The 23390-nt window shown below is 46.5% G+C and overlaps 1 protein-coding gene and 1 long non-coding RNA gene across 4 annotated transcripts in view; both read left to right on the forward strand.

The window, feature by feature from the left end:
* The first annotated feature begins 1272 nt into the window (after positions 1–1272).
* Positions 1273–23390, forward strand: part of LOC308516763 — a 58215-nt gene continuing 36097 nt past the window's right edge. For all 3 annotated transcript variants that reach the window (XR_013995779.1, XR_013995780.1, XR_013995781.1), the window contains exons 1-2: positions 1273–1923; positions 17284–17389. This is a non-coding gene — a long non-coding RNA (uncharacterized lncRNA). The remainder of the gene's footprint in view (positions 1924–17283; positions 17390–23390) is intronic.
* SOX2 (SRY-box transcription factor 2) lies at positions 14168–16554 on the forward strand. The gene has a single exon (XM_081087854.1). It carries the CDS (start codon positions 14489–14491, stop codon positions 15452–15454), a length of 966 nt encoding a protein of 321 aa, XP_080943980.1. The 5' UTR covers positions 14168–14488; the 3' UTR covers positions 15455–16554.

The raw sequence follows: 23390 nt of genomic DNA on the forward strand, positions 1-23390 counted from the left end.
AAGGTTTGAATTGGTGTCTAAGTAATAGTCACCAAGAATCCCTTATTAGATGCCTTCCAGACCACTTGTAAACCAATAACATTGTTGTTGCCAAATGGAAAGTAGAAGCTAAGATCAGTTTTGTCAAGATCTTCCTTTGAGCATTCATCTTTCTTTTACTTTGGATGGTTTGTGGGAAGAATCGGAAGACTGAATGGGGCAGGGGACCAATGAGAACCGATGGAAACTTCTTTGTTAAAATTCAAGGCATTTTCCCAGACTGCTGTCTTGCCACAAATGAAAACACACAGAGCAGAAGTCATGAAGGTGGACTGTTGTCACTCTGGGCTGTGGGAGGCCTGGAGAGACCTGGCCTTAATTCCTCGCCGCCTTCCCCTTCCCTCGCAGCACCCTCCTTGCCTAAGGATTGGGGGCTCTCTCAAAGTTACGGACCTCACCTGGGTCCAGGTGGGCCGAGGCCGAGGCTCTCCATGGACTTGAGGAAGAAGGGGACTGTAAGAAGAAGCCTGGGCGGGCGGGGCACTGTACCCAGGGGGCTGAGGCCACCTGGCAGGATGGCGATCAAGGAGTCAAAACTAGCTATCAGTGCATGCAAGAGAGCCGCGAGGAGGACCCTTCGGGTGCTAGAGACCAATGTTTAGCTCGTTCCACTCCTCCCCCTGGGCTCCCAACCTAGGTGTTCTGGGATTGGAGACCTACCCAGAGGAGAAGGTTAAGGACACACGACTGGCCCCTGCCCGACACACGCAGGCACGGGTGGGCGCTTGCAGAGGTCAGGAGACACACCTTAAGTCCTCAGTGGTCTGTGTGTCTGGCTCATGCAGTTGTGCATCGTCAACAGGGGAGGGGAGAGGAGAGCCTCGCTGGATTTCCTTAGTTGCTCTCTCTGGGGTTATGTCTCCTCTCCCCCCATCCTCTGCCTCACCCCATCAAGACCAAATAGAATTGAAACTCCGTTGCCTTTGCCTGCACGGGAGCCTAAAAATTCAGGTTTTGATAAGGTTACTGCACCATCGATACAATTGCAGATTTTTTTTTTTAAAGCCTCCTCAAAGAGACAGATGTTTGGGCTGATTAAGAATTCAGGAGAAACCTGCAGCTGCACCAAGGAATAATCTATTGGACAAATATTTTAATAAAAAGATATGAAGAGATCAGCCCGACCTTGCAAGGTCTTCTGCTTTTTTTAAAAAAAAAAAATCTTTATCAAACCCCTATTCTATGGCTTCAATAAACAGAACCCATTACCTCACGGCATCTTTTGTTGGCCCCATACAAGAGAGAACAAAATGGTTATTCAGGGAACGCTTTCGATTTTTATTGTGGGTAGCCTGCACAAAGAGCTGTGTTATTGTATTTAAAAGAACCATCTGTAGCAGAAACAATGGCATCAAATTATCTTTGAATACCCACTGAAAAAACATAAAGCTTTTTTTTTTTTTATTCTTCTTCTGTACGGTGGGGGGGATAGAGCAGTGTTAGGATAACTGACTTTTTTGTTGTTCTCTGGGTGCATTCTTCTCGCTCCCCCTCTCTCCCCCTCACCCTCTCACTCCTCTCTCTCTCTCCCTCTCCCTCTCTCTTTTAAAAAATCAGCCATTTGGGGTTTTAAGCCATAAACGATTTTTCTTGTTGCAGGGGATTGCAGTGGCAAAGCTAGGCTAGGTCTTGGAGGCTGGTGTGAGGCGAAGCGGGCGAAGGCAGGAGGCTGATGGAGAGACTGGGGGGAAGAAAAGCCGAAATGGATTCACCGTGCCTTGGATGGAGGACGAGAAAGGAACTGCAAGCTCCTTCGACTGCTCTGTCCGGTGAGAAGGGATCTCGCTTGGGCTGACAAGAGGCTGAGGGAGCCCTCACGTTCTTTCGCTTTTTTACCTGCCAATCAAACTGCTACAAGACAACACCCTGATCTGCCATGGACATGTAAGTAGTTTGCAACCCAACTTTGACATTCAACTGCTAGCTCACTCCTCTCCGCCCACCCCACCCCCAACTCACTTTATTTCCCTCTCATTCTTTTTTTTTTTTTTCCTTTTGACCTTTAAGAGATCTGGAAATACACCCTGTGTGACAGTCATTTAACACAGGCAGATTTCAGTCTGAAAGCGTTAAGTTGTGGGATTAAATGCTAATTTTGATTTCTTTAACAAATGCAGAGATGAAGTGGCATTATTTTATTCTCCGAACAGTTTTAGTGCTGAACATAATCAGTTGCCTTGCAAGGGTGTGTTTGTTTCCCTTTTTTATGAAAAAACCTCTGAGCCCCCAAAGAGAAATGCAGAAATGAAAGTCAGCCTTCCATTTTAAGAATGTTACACTCTAGCATTTCATCCCCACAAAGAACCTTCTCCAGACCAAGAGAACATAGAATGGAAAGAGTGATTTGAGCCCAAAGATACATGTCATGAGGGGGTTGCTGCAATTTCACCTGGCGTCTTCCTATTCTGGTGGTGGATGGGGGGGCGGGGTGAAAAAAAGGAAAGGACGTGGCGACGCCTCGTTCTTTATGAGAGATTGTCATTGACATCCAGAGATGCAAAGAGGGCAGGATAAGCAGGAAATATTACCTGAAGGAAAGAATTACAGGGCATGAGGAAGCTGGAAGCTGGAAGCCGGGGGTGGGGGGGGAGATTCTGTGGGAAGTTGTGTGCGGGCGGATAGGGGGCTTGTTCTCTGGCGCCCTCTAATGGCAATTAGAACCACTGTTTTACTTTCTTAATTCAGTACTGGGAAAAGCAGCTGGGTTTTTTGTTGTTGCTGCTGGTGGTGGTTTTTTCTCCGCAGAGTTAGAAACTAGAGACTATTCGTGGATTAAATTGATTCTTTTCATCCCAGGAACTTATGCATATATCTTTAAATTATCAATGTTTTCTCCTCAAACATCCCCTCCTCTCCCAAAATTTTGTTAGACTAATAGAGGAGGAGAGGCTAATGGTAAATGGATTTAAGGAGGGTGGCCCATGCCCAATTAGTAACTCGGAAAAAAGGGATTCCTTTGCTACCTGAACATCATTCGGACTCTTATAGGAGTGTGTAGGGTGTGGGGTAGAGTGGGGAGGGATGGTTTGGAAATTGCAGATTCTGACACGGGTTCATTATAATACAATTTAAAGGGGGCTCTTAGGAACCTCTGTTATTGCGACATGTGGTGGTCAGGGGGCTTTCCTTCCCGCCTCCTTTTTCTTTTTTCTTTTTCTTCTTTCTTTCGTTCTTTTTTTTTTTTTAATTTGGTAGATAAAGGTTAATCTTGGGCTGAATGATAGAGCTATGATTGACAAGAGAAAAGGTGTTGAGGGCAGGTCGCGCTGTCTTATTTACAGCCCACTGCTTGCTGTAGAGTCTTTGTTAGGACTGGAAAGCTAATTTAGAGCTGATCAAAAGCACCACAGAGTTAAAGGACTGGTAATGACTGCTAATTTCATTTCAGCCTCATGCATCCCCAACTGCTGTAATTAAAGACATGCTATTTAAATACAGGTGAAGGTTTTTGGGGGTTTTTTATGTTGGGGTGGGGGTGGGTGGATTACAATTTTAGTTAGATTTCATCTTATACATGGGTGTTATGTAGTCCAACACCAGATTTATTTTTAAGAGCCGTTTCATGTCATTTATACCTGGCTTTGCAGAATCGACAGTTTAAAATGTGTCAATCCATAAAAGCTCCCATTTAAAGAAAGAAAGAAAGGGGGGAGGATGCAGAGGAGTAACTGTTGGGGGGGATTTAAATATTTAGGTCTCTTCCCCCCCCCCCAACCCCACCCCTCTTCAAATTAATAGAAGGGCCTTCGAAATAGCTAAAGTATTTGAAACTTGGGGCAAGGTTAACAGGCCAGAGGGATCAGTGTCAGCTTTTAAGACTTCTAAAAAGCTGATCATGTGAACAGATGGAAAAATATATTTTTAATTAAATAATTTCCCTTACACTGTAGCTGCAGAGTTGGCTCAGAAACCGTGTAATTCCTCAACCGATAGGAGTTTCTTTATGAGAACATCAAAGCATAAAAAGCTCTACATTTTCGGAGTTGGTTAAAATTGATAACCACCACCCCCCCCCCACCCCCACCCACACACACACCCCAAAAAAGAATTTTAGTCTTTAATCTCTTTTTATCCACGGAGACTAAAGCTCTGTACTCGACCCGGCAAGCGGCTTTCGCCTTCCGGGGCTGGAACCCGGCTCAGATGTGAAGCGGCAATGAGCCGCCGCTCAGGTTCGTGCCCAGCGCCCCCTGTTGGACACAGTAGAAGCTGCGCAGCGCCAGTCCTGGAAATCGCTAGAACCTTGCTCTGGGGTTAGATACAACTCTTTATTACTCTCCAAAACGGAGATGGGGGCAAAGAAACAAGCTTTTATATCCTTTAAAGATAATTTAATTGTAAACCAATAAAAATTACAAGGAGATAATACAACTTTAATTTAGTAAAAAGTAAAGCTTAACCTCCTATTCCTCCTCCTCACATCCTAGCCAACCCCTACCCCCTATTTGGGTTTAGGGCTCTTATTAAAGATTCTGTGATAGTGAAACAGGTAGAGAAGCACGATTTAAAAAAAAAACAAAAAAACAAAAAGAATTTCTTCTGTAGCAGTGGAGAATCAAGCCAAAGTTACTTCTCCCGTTAGGCACACATTCAAAAAATAAAACGGACGGTGCTGCTGTTTGCTGTTTTGACATTGTCAACAGCATCTTGAATGCCATCAGAGATCCTTCAAGTATTGTAACCGAGTCTCTGAATAAATGAAATATTTGCTCCTCTTTGTTTATTTCCATAATGTAATTAAAAGGCCAGTCTGTTCTTTGAATGTTTCCCATCCCCAAACCGACCTTGATCAAACTTTTCCTTTCCCCGTTAGTGGTTAAATTCCAGATAGTATTTAGGAAACAGGTGCCTGACACCTTTCTTCTTTTATCTCAGCCTTAGGCTTGCAGGGAAAGTGGACCAATGATAAAGAGTATTTTCTTTTGAAATTCATCATTTCCATGGACCAGGAATCCAAATTACCCTAGGGGGGACGAGGACTGTTTTTACACTTCCAAAAACTACCTGTCCCCATAAGAAAGCGCTTTGACCTGTTCTCTGGTGAGCAAATAAAGACCAAAGTGCACTCTGCATTCTTTCAGAAAGATCAACTATAAAAATGAGACCCCTTTTGAATTTAAAACAATGGGGAAATATGGGCTTATTTCGGTGTGTAAAGTCAAGTTGAAATAATCGTGCTAAATGAACAGATGAGGTCTCAGCGAGGTGTTTTATGATTTCAGGCATCAGGGATGTACTTACAAGTTTAATTTTTAGGTAAAATTTACCTTAAGAAGTTTAGGGCTTGTTTCGCCCATTGAGGAAACCAGCTGAAGTTTCGAGCGGAATTACTTTTAAAGGTATTTATACTGTGGCTACGCAAATTGTTCATGTTGATCTCTGCTTTCTTCCTCCCACCTCCCAAAATCAGTGGGTCCGAGGTTGTGCTTTTAGGGGAATTGCTGAAGACAATTTGGTGCGATGAGAGATGCCTTCTCCATCTGATTCCAGAATCGAATCCCGGCTTAGGCTTCTCAATAAGTTAGTTCGGATACCGTGGCAGGAAAAGAGTCAGCGTTTTGGGGGTTTTTTGTGTGTGTGTGTTTTTTAATCCATTTTTACCCGGAATTCTATCGAAACGAGCCAGCGGGATTCCGCGCTACCGACATGCCTACTCTTTGCTTTACCCGAAGGCTGGTACCATGACAGTCGTGCTCAGCGCGGGCAGCTTCGGAACCAGCGCCCACCCGGGAAGGGAAGCAGCGAAGCGCGGACGGCCGCGTCCCGAGGCTGCGGGCCGCGTGGGGAGGCCAAAGCCCGCAGAACCTTGGAGGCGCCCCCACGAAGCGGGTTCCACGCCTGCGGTTCGGAATCGAGGTCGACTTCGCAATAGCCGAGGCCCGGAGATTTTGACCCCGTCCCGCCCCCTCGAGGGTCCCAACTTGTAGGGAGAGGCGGGGTGGGGGAGGGGAGGCGGCGGGCGCACCTGGCTGCGCGCTGGCTGCCGGCGAGCCCCCCGCTGCCCAGGGCCCCCGGGGAAGGCGCGGTTCCCGGGGCCGGGAACTGAACTGAATTAAACAAGTGGGTGGCCCCGGCCTGGGAACGCCGCCCGGCCCTCCCAGCGCTGGGTCATTTCTGCGCTTTCGGGCAGCCGCGGCCCCCGCCGGAACCGCGCGCCCCGCAGCCCGCCCGCCGCAGGGCAGCCCTGGCGTGTTGGGGGGGATCGGGGAGCGGGCAGCGAGCGGCCGGCCCCGTGGGAGCCGGCGAAGCCACGGCTGGCTGCGGGCCGCGCTTTCCCGCCGCCGCAGAGAGCTCTTCAGGGGCGGGGCGGGCGCTTGGGGTTTGTCGTCCCAGCGTCCAGGCCTGAGCCCGTGCCCGCTGGCTGGGCGCCCTGTTTTGTCAGGAGCCCATCTTGCCCGACGCTGAGGGCGATCCAGGAGGATGGGCGGCCCAAGTTGGGCCCAGTGAGTCGGTGCCAAGTCCTCAGCCCCTTCTCCTCTCCAGCACATCTTCCCTGGTGAACCCAAGCCTCGTGGGAAAGGCCAGTGGGTGTATGTGGCTTGGAGTTTATTAACCTATTTTGGAGTGGAGAAAATGACTGCTAAGACTGAGATTTAAGGAGGAGCCCTCATTTACTGTTTGCTTTTTTTTTTTTTTTTTAACTTTGAAGATACTTTAGTTTCTTGATCCAACCCTGAGACAGTCGAGGCAGCCAGGCCTGAAGGAGCTGAGATATATAGACAGACACTCGCCTCTCCACCACTCAGCGGGCAGATAAACGCTGCCAGACTACGGGTCCTAATCCAGGGCCCAGCTGCTATGTGGGTCGCTCAGGGGTGTTGAAACCACAAGTACAACTTGACACCATTGAGCCCACGGTGCTTGTCAATAATCTGTGAATTAGGTGCAGAGATTGTCACTGCGGATCATAACAGTTTCTGAAGGACTCATTACAGCCTATCGTGTCAATGATCTTCAAATTAAGGAGGGAGGGTGGGACGGGAGGGAAAAGGAGTGGGGAGAGCCTACAAAAAGGGAAGAAGGGTTGGAGGGGAGATAAAAGTCAGAGCCCCAGCTCGGAAAAAGCCTTTAAAGATTATCAGGCTAGTGATCTGAGAATTCCATTGGGATGGGTTTTGGAAGCCCAACTCCATTTGAGCCAGAGCTGGAAGGGGGTGCTCTGGGTGAGCAGAAGTGGGCCCCTGGGAAGGCAGGCTCCTCAGACATTTCTTTTGAGGCCAGAAGAGCTTTTGGGAGAGGGCTCCAGCTGTCAAGGCGAGGCCTTGAGGATGCCAGCCCGCCCAAGATGGGTGTACACTTTGATTTAGAGCACTTTCCAGGACGAGCCAGAGCTGCAAATCTTTTGAAAGGAGAAAGTGGGTAATAGTTTTGTGTAGGGCTGATGTGATTATAGGGTGATTTTTCTCCCCCCCCCTCCCCCCCCCCCGCCCCACCCAGAGGTTTGCTTTCAGCTTCCTTTCATGCAAACAGGTAAAAGAATCTCTCCCTTTTCTTTTGATAATATTCCTGTCCCTTAAGCAGATCTAATTTATTTCGACAACTTGTTTTGGGGGATACCAAACACCTCTGCCCTCTGAGGGAGTTGGCTTTTGTCACTTTCTATGAGTTTGTATCATGTCTGATTAAGCTTCTGAAGAAAGAAGACCAAATGCCATTGCTGCAGGTTGAAATGGCCAGGATTAGGGAAACACCATCTCCCTGCCTCGTGGATTGCCGGTGCCACGAGTGTGTAGCCTGGCGTGCACTGGGGTGTCATTCGTGCATCATTTAGGTTTGTTTTTCCCACAAAAGTTGACGTCACGACTAAATGAAATAATCACAGTTGGAGAATTTAAAACAATCATCTTTTTCCTAAAATGAGGATAACAATCCTAGTCACTGGAAAACTGGGATTCTAAGGAAGCCCCTTCCTTTTGGTGTGATTAACTGCACAAGAGAGTGTGGCCAGTTGGGGAGATATGTATGAAGACTCCCAGGCAATGGTTTAGAGGTGTGAACCGGCCCATGGGTGTGTTGGGCCAGTTGCAGTTCCTGATGAATGTTTGCCAGGTCTTTGTTTTTCATTCCCTTCTCCTAATTTTTAAAACAAAAATCACAGGTTCTTTTATTATTATTATTATTTTTCCCAATGCAACAGAAAACCACTGGTGAAAATTTTGAAATATCAATGTTTTCAGGTTGTCTTTTTTAAAGGGAATTTCCATTTTAAATAATTAGATCACTTAATGGGCACACTATTGCCGCCCGCCCCCCCCCCCAACAGCTGCAGAGCAGAGGCAGAATTTTATGTTAAAGTAACTTGATAATTCAGAAATGAAATGAAATTGTGGAGAGTAAGTCCCCTTTTCCAGAAAACATTTGAGCTGGAATATAGGAAGGATGTGCATATATATGTAATGCTATAAGGAATATGATGGTTATTATATATAGCACTCAAGACATCTACAAGTGATTATAGATCACTTTTGTTGCTATAATTTGAAGAGGAAAATATATTTAGTTCTCTAACTGCCGGATTCTTTTAAAAATGTATTTATTTCATCAGTGGGAATTAGATGAAAGAGAATGAAAATGAAAAGGAGTTGAATGCAGAGCAGCTCTGCATTCCTTAGGTTTCAAGGGTCCTTACAGCTCTTGAGTGAAATTATTTGGTGAAATTGGGTCTGGACTGAAATAGCATTTGTTATCGCCTTGTTCATTTGTTATGTGTAATACCACTTCTAGAAATTAAAGGCAAGGCACTGAAGGGACAGACAAGAAGAAGAAATATGATTAAGCAATTTTAAATTGCCAGTCTACCATGCCTCCATGTGCATGTCTATGCCTTAGTCAGTAAAGAGGGATAGAGATATATGCTTGTCTTCGTATCATCTAGAAACATTTCTTATAGTTCCTGTCAATAATCCTTCACACTTCCAAAATCTGACAAGTTTGGCAATAGGAAGAAAATGAAGGAAATGTAGATGAAAGAGCTTCCATCATTTTGAAAATTGCTTTATAAAAACTGAAGTGTCCCCTCTGGGGTTCCCTGTGACGGATCTTTTACAGTTATCTAAAGCAAACGTAGTTCTGATCCCAGTAAAATTCTATTCTCATTTTTGCTCTTACTTTCAATATCCTAACTTTTCCCAGTTTGTGTCTTAGCAATTATTTTTTGAAAATATGTAAACTATGTGATGCCTTCTTAAGGAAAAGAAATCCTCTAAAACACCCCCCCCCCCTTTACCTCTATTTATCTGTGTTTGCTTCATAAATCTTGGAGAATCAAGTGTTGATCATTTTGGAAGTCTTGTGGCATGTTCCAATTTGGAGTGATTGAACTGTTTTTGCAATTTAATGGGGAAAAGGAAACATTTTAAAACATTGGGTTATACCGATCTCCTTACTCTGTAATTCTCAGTTTTCTTGTGTTAGGGGACAAGTATCAATCAAATCTCATCTTACCAGATTGCACCAGTATTGTCCTAAACACTGGGATTTCCCATTATTTTTGGCTTTTAAAATCAGGAAATTTTCTTGGATTTCCATACTTCTCTTTTTACTTGCCTCTGATTTACCACAATGGTTTGTTCTCCTTCACAGCAGTATGATCACTGCTGCCCTGGTCACTTTCAGGGGAGGTAGTTGGAAGGTTAGGATCCGGAGGAAACGTAACAGAAAAGAAAGAGAGAGAAAAAAAACAAAACAAAAACAAAACCTTCATTTGGCCAAATCTGGCTCCTAATACATTTAACCAGTTCCAGAATTAGAAAGCCTTTCTGTACATTTTCTTCTATTTTGCTCTCTTTTTTCCCCCTCACATAATGAAATTAAAACTTTTGGAGCCCACAGTTGACATTTTTCAGAAAATTGAGTTATCAAGGCAGTAATTATTTCACGGGGAGATAAAACTCTCATAGCCCTAACTGTCAAATAGGGCCCTTTTCAGATTTTAATTACAAAATAAAATCAGTCTGCTCTTCCTCAGAATGGTTTGTGAGTGGTTAAACAGAGCTTTCCCCCCCAATACTGGTGGTCGTCGTCAAACTCTGCTAATTAGCAATGCTGAGAAATTCCAGTTAACAAGGACATTCTCCGGGACTCTGCAGGTTCCCTGCCGTTTGCCTTCATTTCCATAAGAAGATTAAGAGAGGAGGGGAACACACTCAAATGCAGATGCAGAAAAGAAGCGTTTTTTTTTTAACAAGCATCATAATAGTAAGATGCTTGGCTAGTTCTCACCTAATTACTGCAAGTTAAACCTCTATTTGCCACTAAGAAGAAAAAATAAGTCTACAGTCCCCTATCCACAAAAGTGTTAGCTGACTTCAGATATAATACTTGAGGAGGGATGAGGAGGAGTTCAGGAGAAAAATATCAATGCGAAAGATTTTTTTAAATAAAATTGAGCTACATTTAATCAGTTAAGGCTTTTTGGCTGGGGCCTGTAGTAGAACAAAATCAGCTCTGAAGAATAGCCCAGGACTCAGGCATTTTTATTCTTAATTTCTAGTCTTGCTCTAACGTCTGCCGTTTTTCGCTGCCCACTCTTTTTAGATCAAGCACTTTCAATTTTCACAAATTGTGCCAATGGCAACATTTTGAATTTTGGAAGATGAAGCACCCTCGTCCAAGTCTTATTTTAATTCCCTAGTAGTCAATGCTGTGTTGCTATTAGTACTAGAACCGTCTGTTATAAGCCTAAAGCAGTACTGTTTCTATCATCAATTGTGATTGCTATAGTTATTATTATATTTAGGTGCTGGAGATGGTGCTGCATTGAAATAGAGTGGCCGGTGATCTGATTTTTTTTAATGCATATGTTCTAAAAAAAAAAAAAGTCTAATGAGAAAATTATTTCTGCTATCACCATCTTCTTTAATCTTACTTTCATAGCACATTATTATGCATAAACACCAGCCACAGTTAGTTTATTGCCTTGATAAGGACTGCAGGCTTAATTAAAATAAAGCTGTAAATAAATGCAACCAGTGATAACACAATTGTACTGTATTTCCATAGCTTATTTATATGATAAAAACAATTAGCAAAAGACCTAGCCATCCCCTTTAACCTCTTAAATGAATTATTATAGAATTCAGACACAAACATATGCATCTGAGAATGTATAAAAGCTTTTACATATTATCCCAAGGAAAAATCTGTGCTTCTTACTACTTACTACTGAGAGAGAGAAAGAGAGAGAGAGAGAGAGAGAGAGAGAGAGAGAGAGATTAAAAACATTTGCTTCTATAACCATCTGTTATTAATATTTATTTTAATACATATACACCACCAATATCCACACCACTTCTTGGTTTTGTCTTCAAACTTAATTAGGCTCTTCCCCCCTCGTTTTTGGAATAATGTTACTAAGCACAGACCAACACATACACAATCATAAAATGAATGCTTGTTTTGCCCTTCGTGGTGTCTGGACAATCATAATTCATTCATATATTGAATCTCATAATTTGTACCTCGTTTTTCCATGGTTTAACCTCCCACTTATCTAGAGGTTATATGCGTACGTTTCTAAGTTAAGCAAATTAAATCTGACTCTTATGATTTGGTTCCATAGCTTATATGATATGTTAACTTCTCTTTTGTTTAAATTACATGTAATTAATTTTATCTTCCTCCCATCCCCCTCCTGTTTTTTTTTTTTCTTTTCTTTTCTTTATTTCCAAACACCTTTTAAAGGTAAAAGCCATAGTCTTGGGAAAGCGAATCCACCAGTAGGGGGCGCACCAGCCACATCCCTGAAACCGAGACGCACTGAAAAGCCCGTCTCCAGATCCGGGAAACCTTTTCTCTTTTCCTAGTCTTCATGTCCGAGATTGGCTTAATATTACCCCTCGAATAAACAGAAGACATTGCTTTATTTTGAAGAGTGGCATATTTATGCGTTTCGAGAAGGCCTGTGTCTTCCTTCCCAGGTTCCCAAGAACCAAAAAACAAACAAACCGTAACTTAAGAGGAAAAGGAGAACTACGGGAGGCGGGTGGGCGTAGGGGTTGATTGGAAATGATAATTTATTAGAACAAGTCTACTGCAGAATTCTGTTTCTCAACTCTTCTGAGCGAGCATACTTATCCTGAGTCTTACAAGAGCAGAAAAGCTTGGGAGGGCAGAGACTGAAGACGTTAGCCTGGGGGTAATGACGGTTTATGGGGAGGTTAGTGAGGAACAAAACCATGCCAAGTTTTGTAAAGATAATAAATGGAACGTGGCCGACAGATACTATTCAGTACATTTTCTTAGGGTGCGTAAGGGGGGATCAGGGGACGAGGGGGCGGAGAGGGTGTTACAGAAGAAAGAAAATAAGTAACCCCGATGGTTTAAGCCCTTTATAAAAAAAGAAATGGCATCGGGGATTTTTTTTCTCTCTCCCCCCCCCCCCCTTTGTAGTCAAGTGCATTTTAGCCACAAAGATCCCAACAACAGAGTGGAAGGAAACTTAGACGGGGCTTTGTTTGACTCCGTGTAGCGACAACAAGAGAAACAAAACTACCTATTTGTAACGGACGTGCTGCCATTGCTCTCCGCATTGAGCGCCTACCTATTGAAATCTTTACGTCCGGACAATGGGAGAGCGGCTAAAATTACCCTCTTGGGTCCTGGGCGGGCAGGATTTCTGAGCCCCAACCCCCGCCCTCATCCCATCCGATTCCAGCCCTGGCCTGGCTGGGCTCCCCCATTTCCTAGTGCTGGCCGCCCTCTTCCTGCCCGCACTGCCTGCACCTGTGCCTGGCGAGCACCACCCAGCCTCCCAGACCGAGACCCCCCTCAGAGCTCAGCCTGCAGACCCGGGCGGACCGTCGGGGCAAGGCAAACACTTGGGGTGGGAATGCCAGGGCTGGTTCTGCCCGAGTCCTGGAAACTCTGCGTGGGAGGGAGTTGGTGTGTGCGGCCCAAATGCCACCTCCATGGAGCCGTGGCACGCCAGGAAGTTGAGCTAACGCTCCCCATAGCCTGCACTTCTGAGCGTCCTTCGGCTCAGCTCTTTCATCCCCAGCCTCCTTTTGAAACCGGCACAACTAAAATCCTTCTTTGGGGGCGGCTCAGCAGGAGGATGGGGAGAGAGAATGAGCATCCCCTTTGCACCGACTGAATGGAGCGCGGCTGTGGGAGATGTGGCTGGGGGAAGCTGACAAGCTGTGGTTTCCTGCGCCCGAGCTGAGCTGAGCTGAGCTGAGCTGAGCTGAGCTGAGCAGAGGAGAGCAGGGCTGGGCAGAGGAGAGCTGGGCTGGGCTGGGCAGGGCAGAGCGTGGTCGCGGCAGCTCACCCGGGGCCGGCCCAGCCTCAGCTCTGCACTCGGCCTCCTTGTCCGACCAGGGTGGATTTTTAAAACAGAGCAAATGGCGTGGAAGCTAGGAGGGTTTTGAGGGTAGAGCTTCCCGCCTCCTAACTTCTGGTCGGGACAGTGTGAGGAGGGGGTGAGCGAGCGCGGACAACTGTGGAGAAAAGGGGGCCCAGGGGAGAGCGAGGCTCGGGAGAAGCGCTGGAGGGGCCGGAGCTGGGGGGAGCGCGGAGGAGCGGGAGAACAATAACGCCAACTCCGGCGCTGCCTGTTTCCTGAAACACTAGTAGGACAGTCGCCCTGAACCACCCACTCGGCCCTGCCCCACCCCCACACCTTAGCGGCTTCTCGCGCCCCGTCCCCATTTCAGCAGCCCGCACCAAGAAGTAAATCGGCATTAAGTTTAAAGGAAATCATCTCAGTCTTGATGCTGTTTACCCACTTCCTTCGAAAAGGCGTGTGGTGTGACCTGTTGCTGCGAGAGGGGATACAAAGGTTTCTCAGTGGCTGCCAGGCTGGCTGTGGGAGCCGCCTCCCCCTCCCTCCATCCCCTCCCTCCTCCTCCTCCTCCCTCCTCCCTCCTCCCCCCGCCTCCCCCGCGCGGCCCGCGGCGCGGCAGGCCCCGCCCCCTTTCATGCAAAACCGGGCGGCGAGGCCGCGCTCGAGTGGAGGAGCCGCCGCACGCTGATTGGTCGCTGGAAACCCATTTATTCCCTGACAGCCCCCATCACATGGATGGTTGTCTATTAACTTGTTCAAAAAAGTATCAGGAGTTGTCAAGGCAGAGAAGAGTGTTTGCAAAAGGGGGAAAGTAGTTTGCTGCCTCTTTAAGACTAGGGCTGAGAGAAAGAAGAGGAGAGAGAAAGAAAGGGAGAGAAGTTTGAGCCCCAGGCTTAAGCCTTTCCAAAAAATAATAATAACAATCATCGGCGGCGGCAGAATCGGCCAGAAGAGGAGGGAAGCGCTTTTTTTGATCCTGATTCCAGTTTGCCTCTCTCTCTTTTCTTCCCCCAAATTATTCTTCGTCTGATTTTCCTTGCGGAGCTCTGCGCTCCCGACACCCCCGCCCGCCTCCCCTCCTCTCCCCCCGCCCGCGGGCCCCCCAAAGTCCCGGCCGGGCCGAGGGTCGGCGGCCGCCGGCGGGCCGGGCCCGCGCACAGCGCCCGCATGTACAACATGATGGAGACGGAGCTGAAGCCGCCGGGCCCGCAGCAAACTTCGGGGGGCGGCGGCGGCGGCGGCGGCAACTCCACCGCGGCGGCGGCGGCGGGCGGCAACCAGAAGAACAGCCCGGACCGCGTCAAGCGGCCCATGAACGCCTTCATGGTGTGGTCCCGCGGGCAGCGGCGCAAGATGGCCCAGGAGAACCCCAAGATGCACAACTCGGAGATCAGCAAGCGCCTGGGCGCCGAGTGGAAACTTTTGTCGGAGACGGAGAAGCGGCCGTTCATTGACGAGGCCAAGCGGCTGCGAGCGCTGCACATGAAGGAGCACCCGGATTATAAATACCGGCCCCGGCGGAAAACCAAGACGCTCATGAAGAAGGATAAGTACACGCTGCCCGGCGGGCTGCTGGCCCCGGGCGGCAACAGCATGGCGAGCGGGGTCGGGGTGGGCGCCGGCCTGGGCGCGGGCGTGAACCAGCGCATGGACAGCTACGCGCACATGAACGGCTGGAGCAACGGCAGCTACAGCATGATGCAGGACCAGCTGGGCTACGCGCAGCACCCGGGCCTCAACGCGCACGGCGCGGCGCAGATGCAGCCCATGCACCGCTACGACGTGAGCGCCCTGCAGTACAACTCCATGACCAGCTCGCAGACCTACATGAACGGCTCGCCCACCTACAGCATGTCCTACTCGCAGCAGGGCACTCCCGGCATGGCGCTGGGCTCCATGGGCTCGGTGGTCAAGTCCGAGGCCAGTTCCAGCCCCCCCGTGGTTACCTCTTCCTCCCACTCCAGGGCGCCCTGCCAGGCCGGGGACCTCCGGGACATGATCAGCATGTACCTCCCCGGCGCCGAGGTGCCGGAGCCCGCCGCCCCCAGCAGACTTCACATGTCCCAGCACTACCAGAGCGGCCCGGTGCCCGGCACGGCCATTAACGGCACACTGCCCCTCTCGCACATGTGAGGGTTGTGTACGGTGAACTGGAAGGGGGGATTTTTTTCAAGGAGAAACGAGGGGGAAATGGGAGGAGAGTACGAAGCAGCGTGGAGGAAAAACCCGGTATGCTCAAAACAAAAAGTTATCACCCACAGCAAATGACATCTGTCTGCAAAAGAGAATACCAGTCCCAGCTACACTCACAAAAAAAGCCGCGACGCCGACAAGAAAACTTTTATGAGAGATCCTGGACTTCTTTTTGGGGGACTATTTTTGTACAGAGAAAACCGGAGGGGGGTGGGGGGGGAGGGCGAGGGGATGGACCTTGTATAGATCTGGAGGAAAGAAAACTACGCAAAACTTTTAAAAAGTTCTAGTGATACGGTAGGAGCTTTGCAGAAAGTTTGCAAAAGTCTTTACCAGTAATATTTAGAGCTAGTCTCCAAGCGACGGGGAAAAATGTTTTAATATTTGCAAGCAACTTTTGTACAGTATTTATCGAGATAAACATGGCAATCAAAATGTCCATTGTTTATAAGCTGAGAATTTGCCAAAATTTTTCAAGGAGAGGCTTCTTGCTGAATTTTGATTCTGCAGCTGAAATTTAGGGCAGTTGCAGCCGTGAAAAGGAAACTATTCAGATTTGGACATTTTAATTGTTTAAAAATTGTACAAAAGGAAAAAAACAACAACTAGGATATGTACTGGTAAAACTATCTCCGCGGTCTTTAAAGGGGCAAAAGTTTTAGATTGTACTAAATTTTTTTTAACTTACTGTTAAAAGTAAAAATGGCCATGCAGGTTGACATCATTGGTAATTTATAATAGCTTTTGTTTCCCAACTTTCCATTTTGTTCAGATAAAAAACATGAAATTACTGTGTTTGAAATATTTTCTTATGGTTTGTAATATTTCTGTAAATTTATTGTGATATTTTAAGGTTCCCCCCCCCCTTTATTTTCCGTAGTTGTATTTTAAAGATTCGGCTCTGTATTATTTGAATCAGTCTGCCGAGAATCCATGTATATATTTGAACTAATACCATCCTTATAACAGGTACATTTTCAACTTAAGTTTTTACTCCATTATGCACAGTTTGAGATAAATAAATTTTTGAAATATGGACACTGAAATTATTCTTGAGTCTTTCATTTATTTGGTGAACACTGATTAGACATAACTCCTCAGGAAATTATATGCTGTGCTCAGCCAAGAAAGCAAAATACCTAAAACCTCGGTATTCTGTTCTAGTAGCTTGTGCTAATGTTAACATGTGGCTGGATGGTTGAGTAAGAACAGGAAAGAATTAAAATGCTCGTGTCATTTCTAAAATAGAAACTAAAGACATAGATTGTAAATTCGCCCCCTCCCTCCCTCCCTTTCTAAGCAGCGTGATGGGGGACTTAAACTGATTTATGCCACTTGTTGCCAGATAGGAGTCCATTCTGAAATTTTTCGTGTAGTTTAGCAGATGGGGTATTGAGCCAAATCGGGACCAGGTTGGCTGGTTTTGTTTTCGTTTTCTTCACAGTACAATGGCCCTTTGGAAATGTGGTTATAGGGGAAAATGCTTCTTGTATCGGAATAATTGCAAACTAGACATGCAAAGTGCTCATCTGCTGGGTGGGTGTTTGGATTACTCCAGCCCTGCTATTGTCTGAGAGGAAACAAGTGGTTTGCTTTCTTTGTTCTTTGACTTCATAAACTTTCTCCTCTAACATTTTCCTGTTTAGGGGTGAGAGAAAGCGAAGAGCGTCTTGCAAAAACGCCTGACTTGCCACGACTATTATTATCATTATTTATTTTATTTTTTCCTCTCTCTCTCCCTCCACGAATTCCATTTCTTAAATTGGCAGCGCGGGTCCAAGCCTGTAGCCCCAAATCGGATAAGCTCTGCAGCTGATAACAAGCAAAAGAGAGAAGCCAGGCAACAGACATAATAAAGAAGAAAACAACTCTGAGGTAGATATTTTACTTGTCCGATCTAATCACATGTGGAGATTATTATGCTTTTGATCTGTTAACCATGTTTTACTAGTAATAGAGAGGGAGCGGGAGGGGAAGGGGTGGAGAAACAAGATTGGATTTGTTGTTTTCTTTTGCCCTAGGAAAGGTAAAGAAAGACTATAGTTGTCCTCTGTGGGAGCAGAGAAGTTGGGGGATCGCTGTGGTCTTGGCCTTCGCGATGTTTCCGCCTCACAACCGACTCGCGCTTTGGCGCAGCCGGAGAATCCTGTAAGAGCGACTCCGGGAGTTTTCTTCTTTTATTTACTCCTTAACCTCGCTCAGCCTTCCCCGCCGAAGGGGACCAGGAACCGAGAGTCAGTCAGGCATTCTTAAAAGCGTGGGTTTGCTTCCCACACTTTCAATGGTTTTTTGTGTCACCTTGTTACAACTTCGGAGAAGTTGCAATCCGGCAGCACCTTCCAACCTTGAGTAGAGTCCCGGCTGCAGCCACTCTACTCATCCAGGGGGTTTGCACCGTCTCGTTTTCCCAGAAAGGATTTCTTAACTCGTGCTGTTGCTAATTGTTAGTTCTGGGTTCAGCTGAGGATATCTTCCTATTTTCTGTATTTTTATCTCATGTGGCTTGCTTTATTTTCAGGGCATATTGGTTTTTATTTATTCCTTTCTTATCCTCATTTTTAGGGTAATATTGTACTGGGAAAGGAGAATTATTATGCCAGTTCTCAATTCCAATTCTAAGCCAGGTATCCTCCCCCCCCCCCCTAATTAATGCAGAGACTCTAAAAGAATTTCCCCAGCCTGGCCAGCCATTGTAATGCATATATGGATTATTCACGTGGTAATGAGCACTTTCGACAGTTCTTGCTCACACGTTGGAATAAAAGAAACTTTGAATAAAGATCCCGGTGATCTTGCTCTGGGGGGCTGGGGAGGATATTCCCGGAATTTGAGCCAATCGACTATCTAGAGTATATATATTTGAAAAATAGGGATATATTAAAAATATGTATTGGGGTTTAGAGTAATTGTACTGCACTAACCTCCCTTAAAAAAAAAAAAGAGCTCACAGAAGCAGACTAAAAAGAGCAACAACTTTTTGGCAAAAATTCTCAGGTTCAAATATTTTGCAAGAGGGAAGAGAGCAATGGTTGGGGAAGTTAAACTAGTTGTGAATGATTGCCACTCTCTGCATGAAACAAGAGAACCCCCATTCCCTCTCCTGTCCCTCCACAGTCCCTACCCAAATAAAAGCCAAAATATATTATTTGTAAATATAATTTTTTTTTATAAACTGCACTTAAGAAAACTGATACACGTTTCATCGTTCATTTGATTGGGTTAATTGGTTCCCCAAGATGTGTAGTTTCATGGCTAGATTAATATTCAACATATACTATTTTAATTATAACGTGATTCCCAAGAAGGGGGTCAATCCTTCAACTTGCCCAGAAGTGGTCATTTCATGATGCTAAAGTTGTTCAGTTCCTTCCTTGGGATATTATTCTGCTCACTAAATCCATTTAATTTCCAGTCTAAGGGGGCGAATGCAATGTTTTGTTAACCTATAAACTGAATAGAAATGGGCAGAAGGATGAGATTATAGTTTGTTCCCCCTGCAATTTTTTCGCTGCCCCCAGCCCTCCTTCCATACTTTAAATCAAGAGCGTTAAAATATTTTGCTGAGCTATAGTAGATTAGTGAGGTTTCTTGCCAATGCTGGGAAGCTGGTATTACAGACGGTCCCAGGGGAAAATGGCTCACATTAACCACTAAATGAATATTTGACAAGGGCTCATTCGGAGGTATTATTACTATAAACGTGTCCCTACTGGACTTTTCAAGGGTCAAAGAGCAACGCTTCAATTAATTATTTAGTCTGCTAGTAGATTTGGTTGTAATAGCTGTACTTATTTCTAGAACCAACACATTCTTACAGTAGGAAATCTCAGGAGAATCTTCTCCATCAGCAGTGCCTTGAATTGAAATACACACAGAGCCCTGGCATTCTGTAGCTGACTTTTTCATAAATCCTTTTCTTGGGCTGGAGAGTGGGGGTATAGTCCCTTTTGCTATTTCATTTACTGTTTGGGGTTTAGAAGAAAGAATAAAAAAAACAAGTTATCTTAATTTCTACATGCCTGGCAAGGTCTTTTAGGACCTTGCAGTTTGGGAAGAGAGGGGAGGGGCTTTATTTATAAACTTTGCCTTTTCTAAGTAGATATGTCACAGGATTTCAGACTCAGGCAGGGTCTGAATTTAGAAAGGGGGCACATTACTGTTTACCAATACAGTTTGGGTTTTTAAATGGAAGCTGAGTACTCTGAGTTCTAGTAGCCTCAGAGTAAATTGAGGTACAAGATAAGCCCTCCTCCCTTCCTTCCCACCTATTGGTCTGCACACTTCCAGGTGTAGTGGGGGAGTTGGGGGTGGGGGGGGGGGCGGGACGGGAGGAGACTGTTCTATTCCTGCGTGTCCTCCAGGGCCCTAGGTTAAATGGTAGGGGAATGATTCTGAGAGTAAGATTCCTTAACAATAATATAAGGTGAATGAATAAGAGATAAGCTGCAAGGGGGGGGGGGGGGGTGTGATGGGATGCAGTAGTTACAAACCCAATTCATTCAGCTTCTCAGAACTTTTGTTGTGGGAGCTCCATTGACGGGATTTAAGCTGCCAGTTTTCTCACATTAAAAAGAACTGATCAGTGCCTCCGGGGGACAAGAACTACTGCTTAACTGCATAGTGATGGGGTCTTCATTCAGAACCATTACAAGAAGAAAATTAAACAGCGCCTTTGTGCACACAAGGTTTACTTTCCAACTGCTAACAGTCTATAGCTAACTGCTCTGAGATGGAAGTTTGACTGTGGTTTGTCACCTGCTAGTTGGCACTGCTTATTTATTTGTTTGTTGTAATTAAAAGAGCTTTTTATATCCCTGCCCCCCCCCCCACCTTTATTTTTTGCTCTTGGAGAACTTTTCAAAACAGGTCCCCATATTTGGCTTTGTGGAAACCATTTCCTTTGCCATGAGCTTTGGCAAAGACTTGAGTTAACCTTCTCCTGTACTCCTCCCACCCCCCATTATTGCCTTAAAATATTTTGCATCTCACTGTGTGTTATGCTGACTTTTCTTGCTTTCAAAACAAAAGCTGCTTTTCAGGATGGCACTAGTGAGGTTTGGGATGGGGGTTGAATTCTTTCCTTTTTCTTCTTCTTTTTTTTTTCTTTTTGACTAAAGTTGGAAGATGTCTGGGTGGATTTCCTTTGGGACCTCATCTATGAAGTGGATCCCTCAAAAACAGGAGAAGGGGGAGAAACCTATGACCTTTACTGTGGGAAATGTGACTAAAGTTTAAAGGGACACCGCCTCGGAGTTCTAGAGTAAGCCGCTAAGGAAGGAACTTTCCAAAGATTGAGAAATTGCCCAAACCAGAGAATTACTTTGGCGTCTTTCATAGTTATTTTCTATTAAAAACTTTCCTGGAAGCATGACCTCTGATATCACCCAGGGAGACGTATAGCCTCTCCCCCTTCTCACGATGCTGTCCAGTTTTACAATCCTTGTTTTCGGTTTTTGTTGTGCTTCCTGTGGCCTTTAGGAAATAATGGACTTGACTTTCTTATTTGGAGAGGAGACTTCTCTTTGGAGGGGTGGGTTATTAAGACAGGGCCAAGGTTTCCCAGGGCAGAGCTCTCTTTCTGTATGCGGGTCTAGATGGATTTTATTTTTGGTGTAATGTTTTTGGTGTGACTTTTTTTATTTTATTTTTATTGATTCCTTGAACAGTGTACTCCCTTTCTCTTCAAAAGCAAACAGAAGGCCCTTTCCTTTCAGGATGCAAAGATGTTTTGCTGCTTGGGGACTTTTGGACTTGAGATGCTTGCTGTACTTTGCAAAGAAGTGTCAGTTGATTTAAAAGCTCCAAGGAGTCATAGAAGGAAATGTGCAGTATCAGTAAAGATTTCGGTTCTCGGAACTAGCATTTGCCTCCCTCCCTGGGCTTGGGTGCTGAGCTCAGTGAGCGCGCTGCCTCCCACCCGCCTGCCCCAGGAGTGCACCGCCCTGGGGAGTGCACCGCGCCCAGCGCCCCGAGCAAAAGCTCCTGCAGATGGAAGCTGAGGCGCTGAGGCGGGCAAGTGCGGGGGCCAGGGTGCTGACGTCACCGCGGCCCTGACCAAGGCCCCATGCGGCTCCCTGGGAATGTTTTGCGTAGGGCTCCAGCTCTCTCCTCCCGGAGCCTCCCCGAAGGGCCGCATTTCCTCTCTTAGCTCTGGCGGTCCCGCGTCGGGCGAGTCTGGAAAGTCACCCGAGCTATTGTGGGCCTTCAGCCCCCAGAAGCCTCTACCTCCAGCACCCCAGCCCCAGCCTCCTCGGTGTTGATTGACCTTGTGACTCTGAAGGCAGTTCTAGGACCCAGACTCCCCAAAGCAGGTGTTGTCCAACTTAAGTCCTGGATCCTCTTGCCTCGCCCCCCAGGCCTTTACTTTTAAGGGGTTGTTTGTCCCTCTTTGGAGCCGAGGCTCAACAGTAGCAGTCCAGCTCCTAGGCACCAGAGGCCTGAGAATTGGGGTGGCTGGGCTCCCTGGGACTGGACCCCTCTGAATGTAGGATCAGGGCAGACAGGGGAGAAGGCAGTCGCTTCACTTTCTCATTCGTAAAACAGGGATAATACCTATAATGCAGAAGATGAGTGCAAAGCCCCTGACAACATACAAGGTTTAGTGGGTAGGTCTTACGTTTCTTACTGCCTAGTGTAGTTAGGTGATAGGGAAGGGAAGAGATTCTCACTGGAGACGCCAGAGATCGATACAGAAATCTGAGTCCTTCCTCTGCTTTCTGGGCTTAGGTAGTGACATGAACCTCCTTCAGACCACTCTTCTTCCTTTCCCAGTGCCCTTCCTGGCGTAGGGTTTGCCGAGGAAGTCATCCTGCAAACTTGCCACCCCCTGGGCATCTTCCTGGAGGGAGGGATGCCGGCATTCCAGGCAGGAGCAGCCCCCACCCACCGAAAGCAGAAAAATAATTACTGTATTAAAAGGAGCGGTGAATTCTTCCCGCGGGTTCTTATCGCTGGCGGCCAGGCCAGAAGCGGGACTGCGCCCCCACCCCCACCTCGTGACGTCAGGGTCTACAGGGCCTCGGGGATAAAGTAATTCGTTTGAGCGTTCCAGAAAGGGCAATCCGAACACTTGCAGGGCGAGGCCAGTAGAGCCGGTCTCCATCCCCCCGCTCTCCAGCCTCAGCCCGCCCGCGAGGCTGCGGAGGCGCTCGCCCCCCAGAGCATAACCAAACCCACATCTTCAGTGCGCGCACATTCGCGCACAAACACCCATCGCCATGGCGCCTGCGCTCCCAGGCGGGCCCTTCTTCCATGGATATATTTAAAATTACCTGATGTGCTAGCTGGCGTTTGTTGTCGAGTCTGAACGAGTTGTTTTTGTTTGTTTTGTGTTGCGACGCTGAACAAGTCCCACCGGAAAGCCTTTAGGAAGTACACCGTAGCTTGATTGAATTTGGCCCTGCAGAAGTTTCAACGGCGGATTAAGAATTGGACTTCCAAGAGTTTTCTGTTTCTGATATGGAGTCATGGTTAGGACAGTTGCTTCTGGCTTAGCCCTTTCCATTTTCTCTACCCCCCCCCCCCCACCACCACCACACACACACACATTCCTAATAATTTGTATAGCTTTTCATTATCTTTTTTAGGATTGGGTCCCAGGGAGTTCTCTCAACTCCCTGGAACCACGATTTAAACTTTAGATAAGAAGATAGACAATTGGTCCATGGGCTCTGTAAAAGGGATGGAATTATTTGGTGGTGGAAAGCGTCTCGGTATTTGTAGCAGGTGCGCTTCCAGGTTTTCTTTACAGAAATTTAACTCACTGCATACCCTTCCAGGGGGAGGGGTCTTGGGAACCAGGCCTTCCATCCTGATAGTGGCCCAGGATCTAATAAACTAGTGGTTTCTGAGAATTAGCCAATATTTCACACGCAGT

This window comes from Myotis nattereri (assembly GCF_964212035.1).
Source record: "Myotis nattereri genome assembly, chromosome: 3".
Taxonomy (NCBI): Eukaryota; Metazoa; Chordata; class Mammalia; order Chiroptera; family Vespertilionidae; genus Myotis; species Myotis nattereri.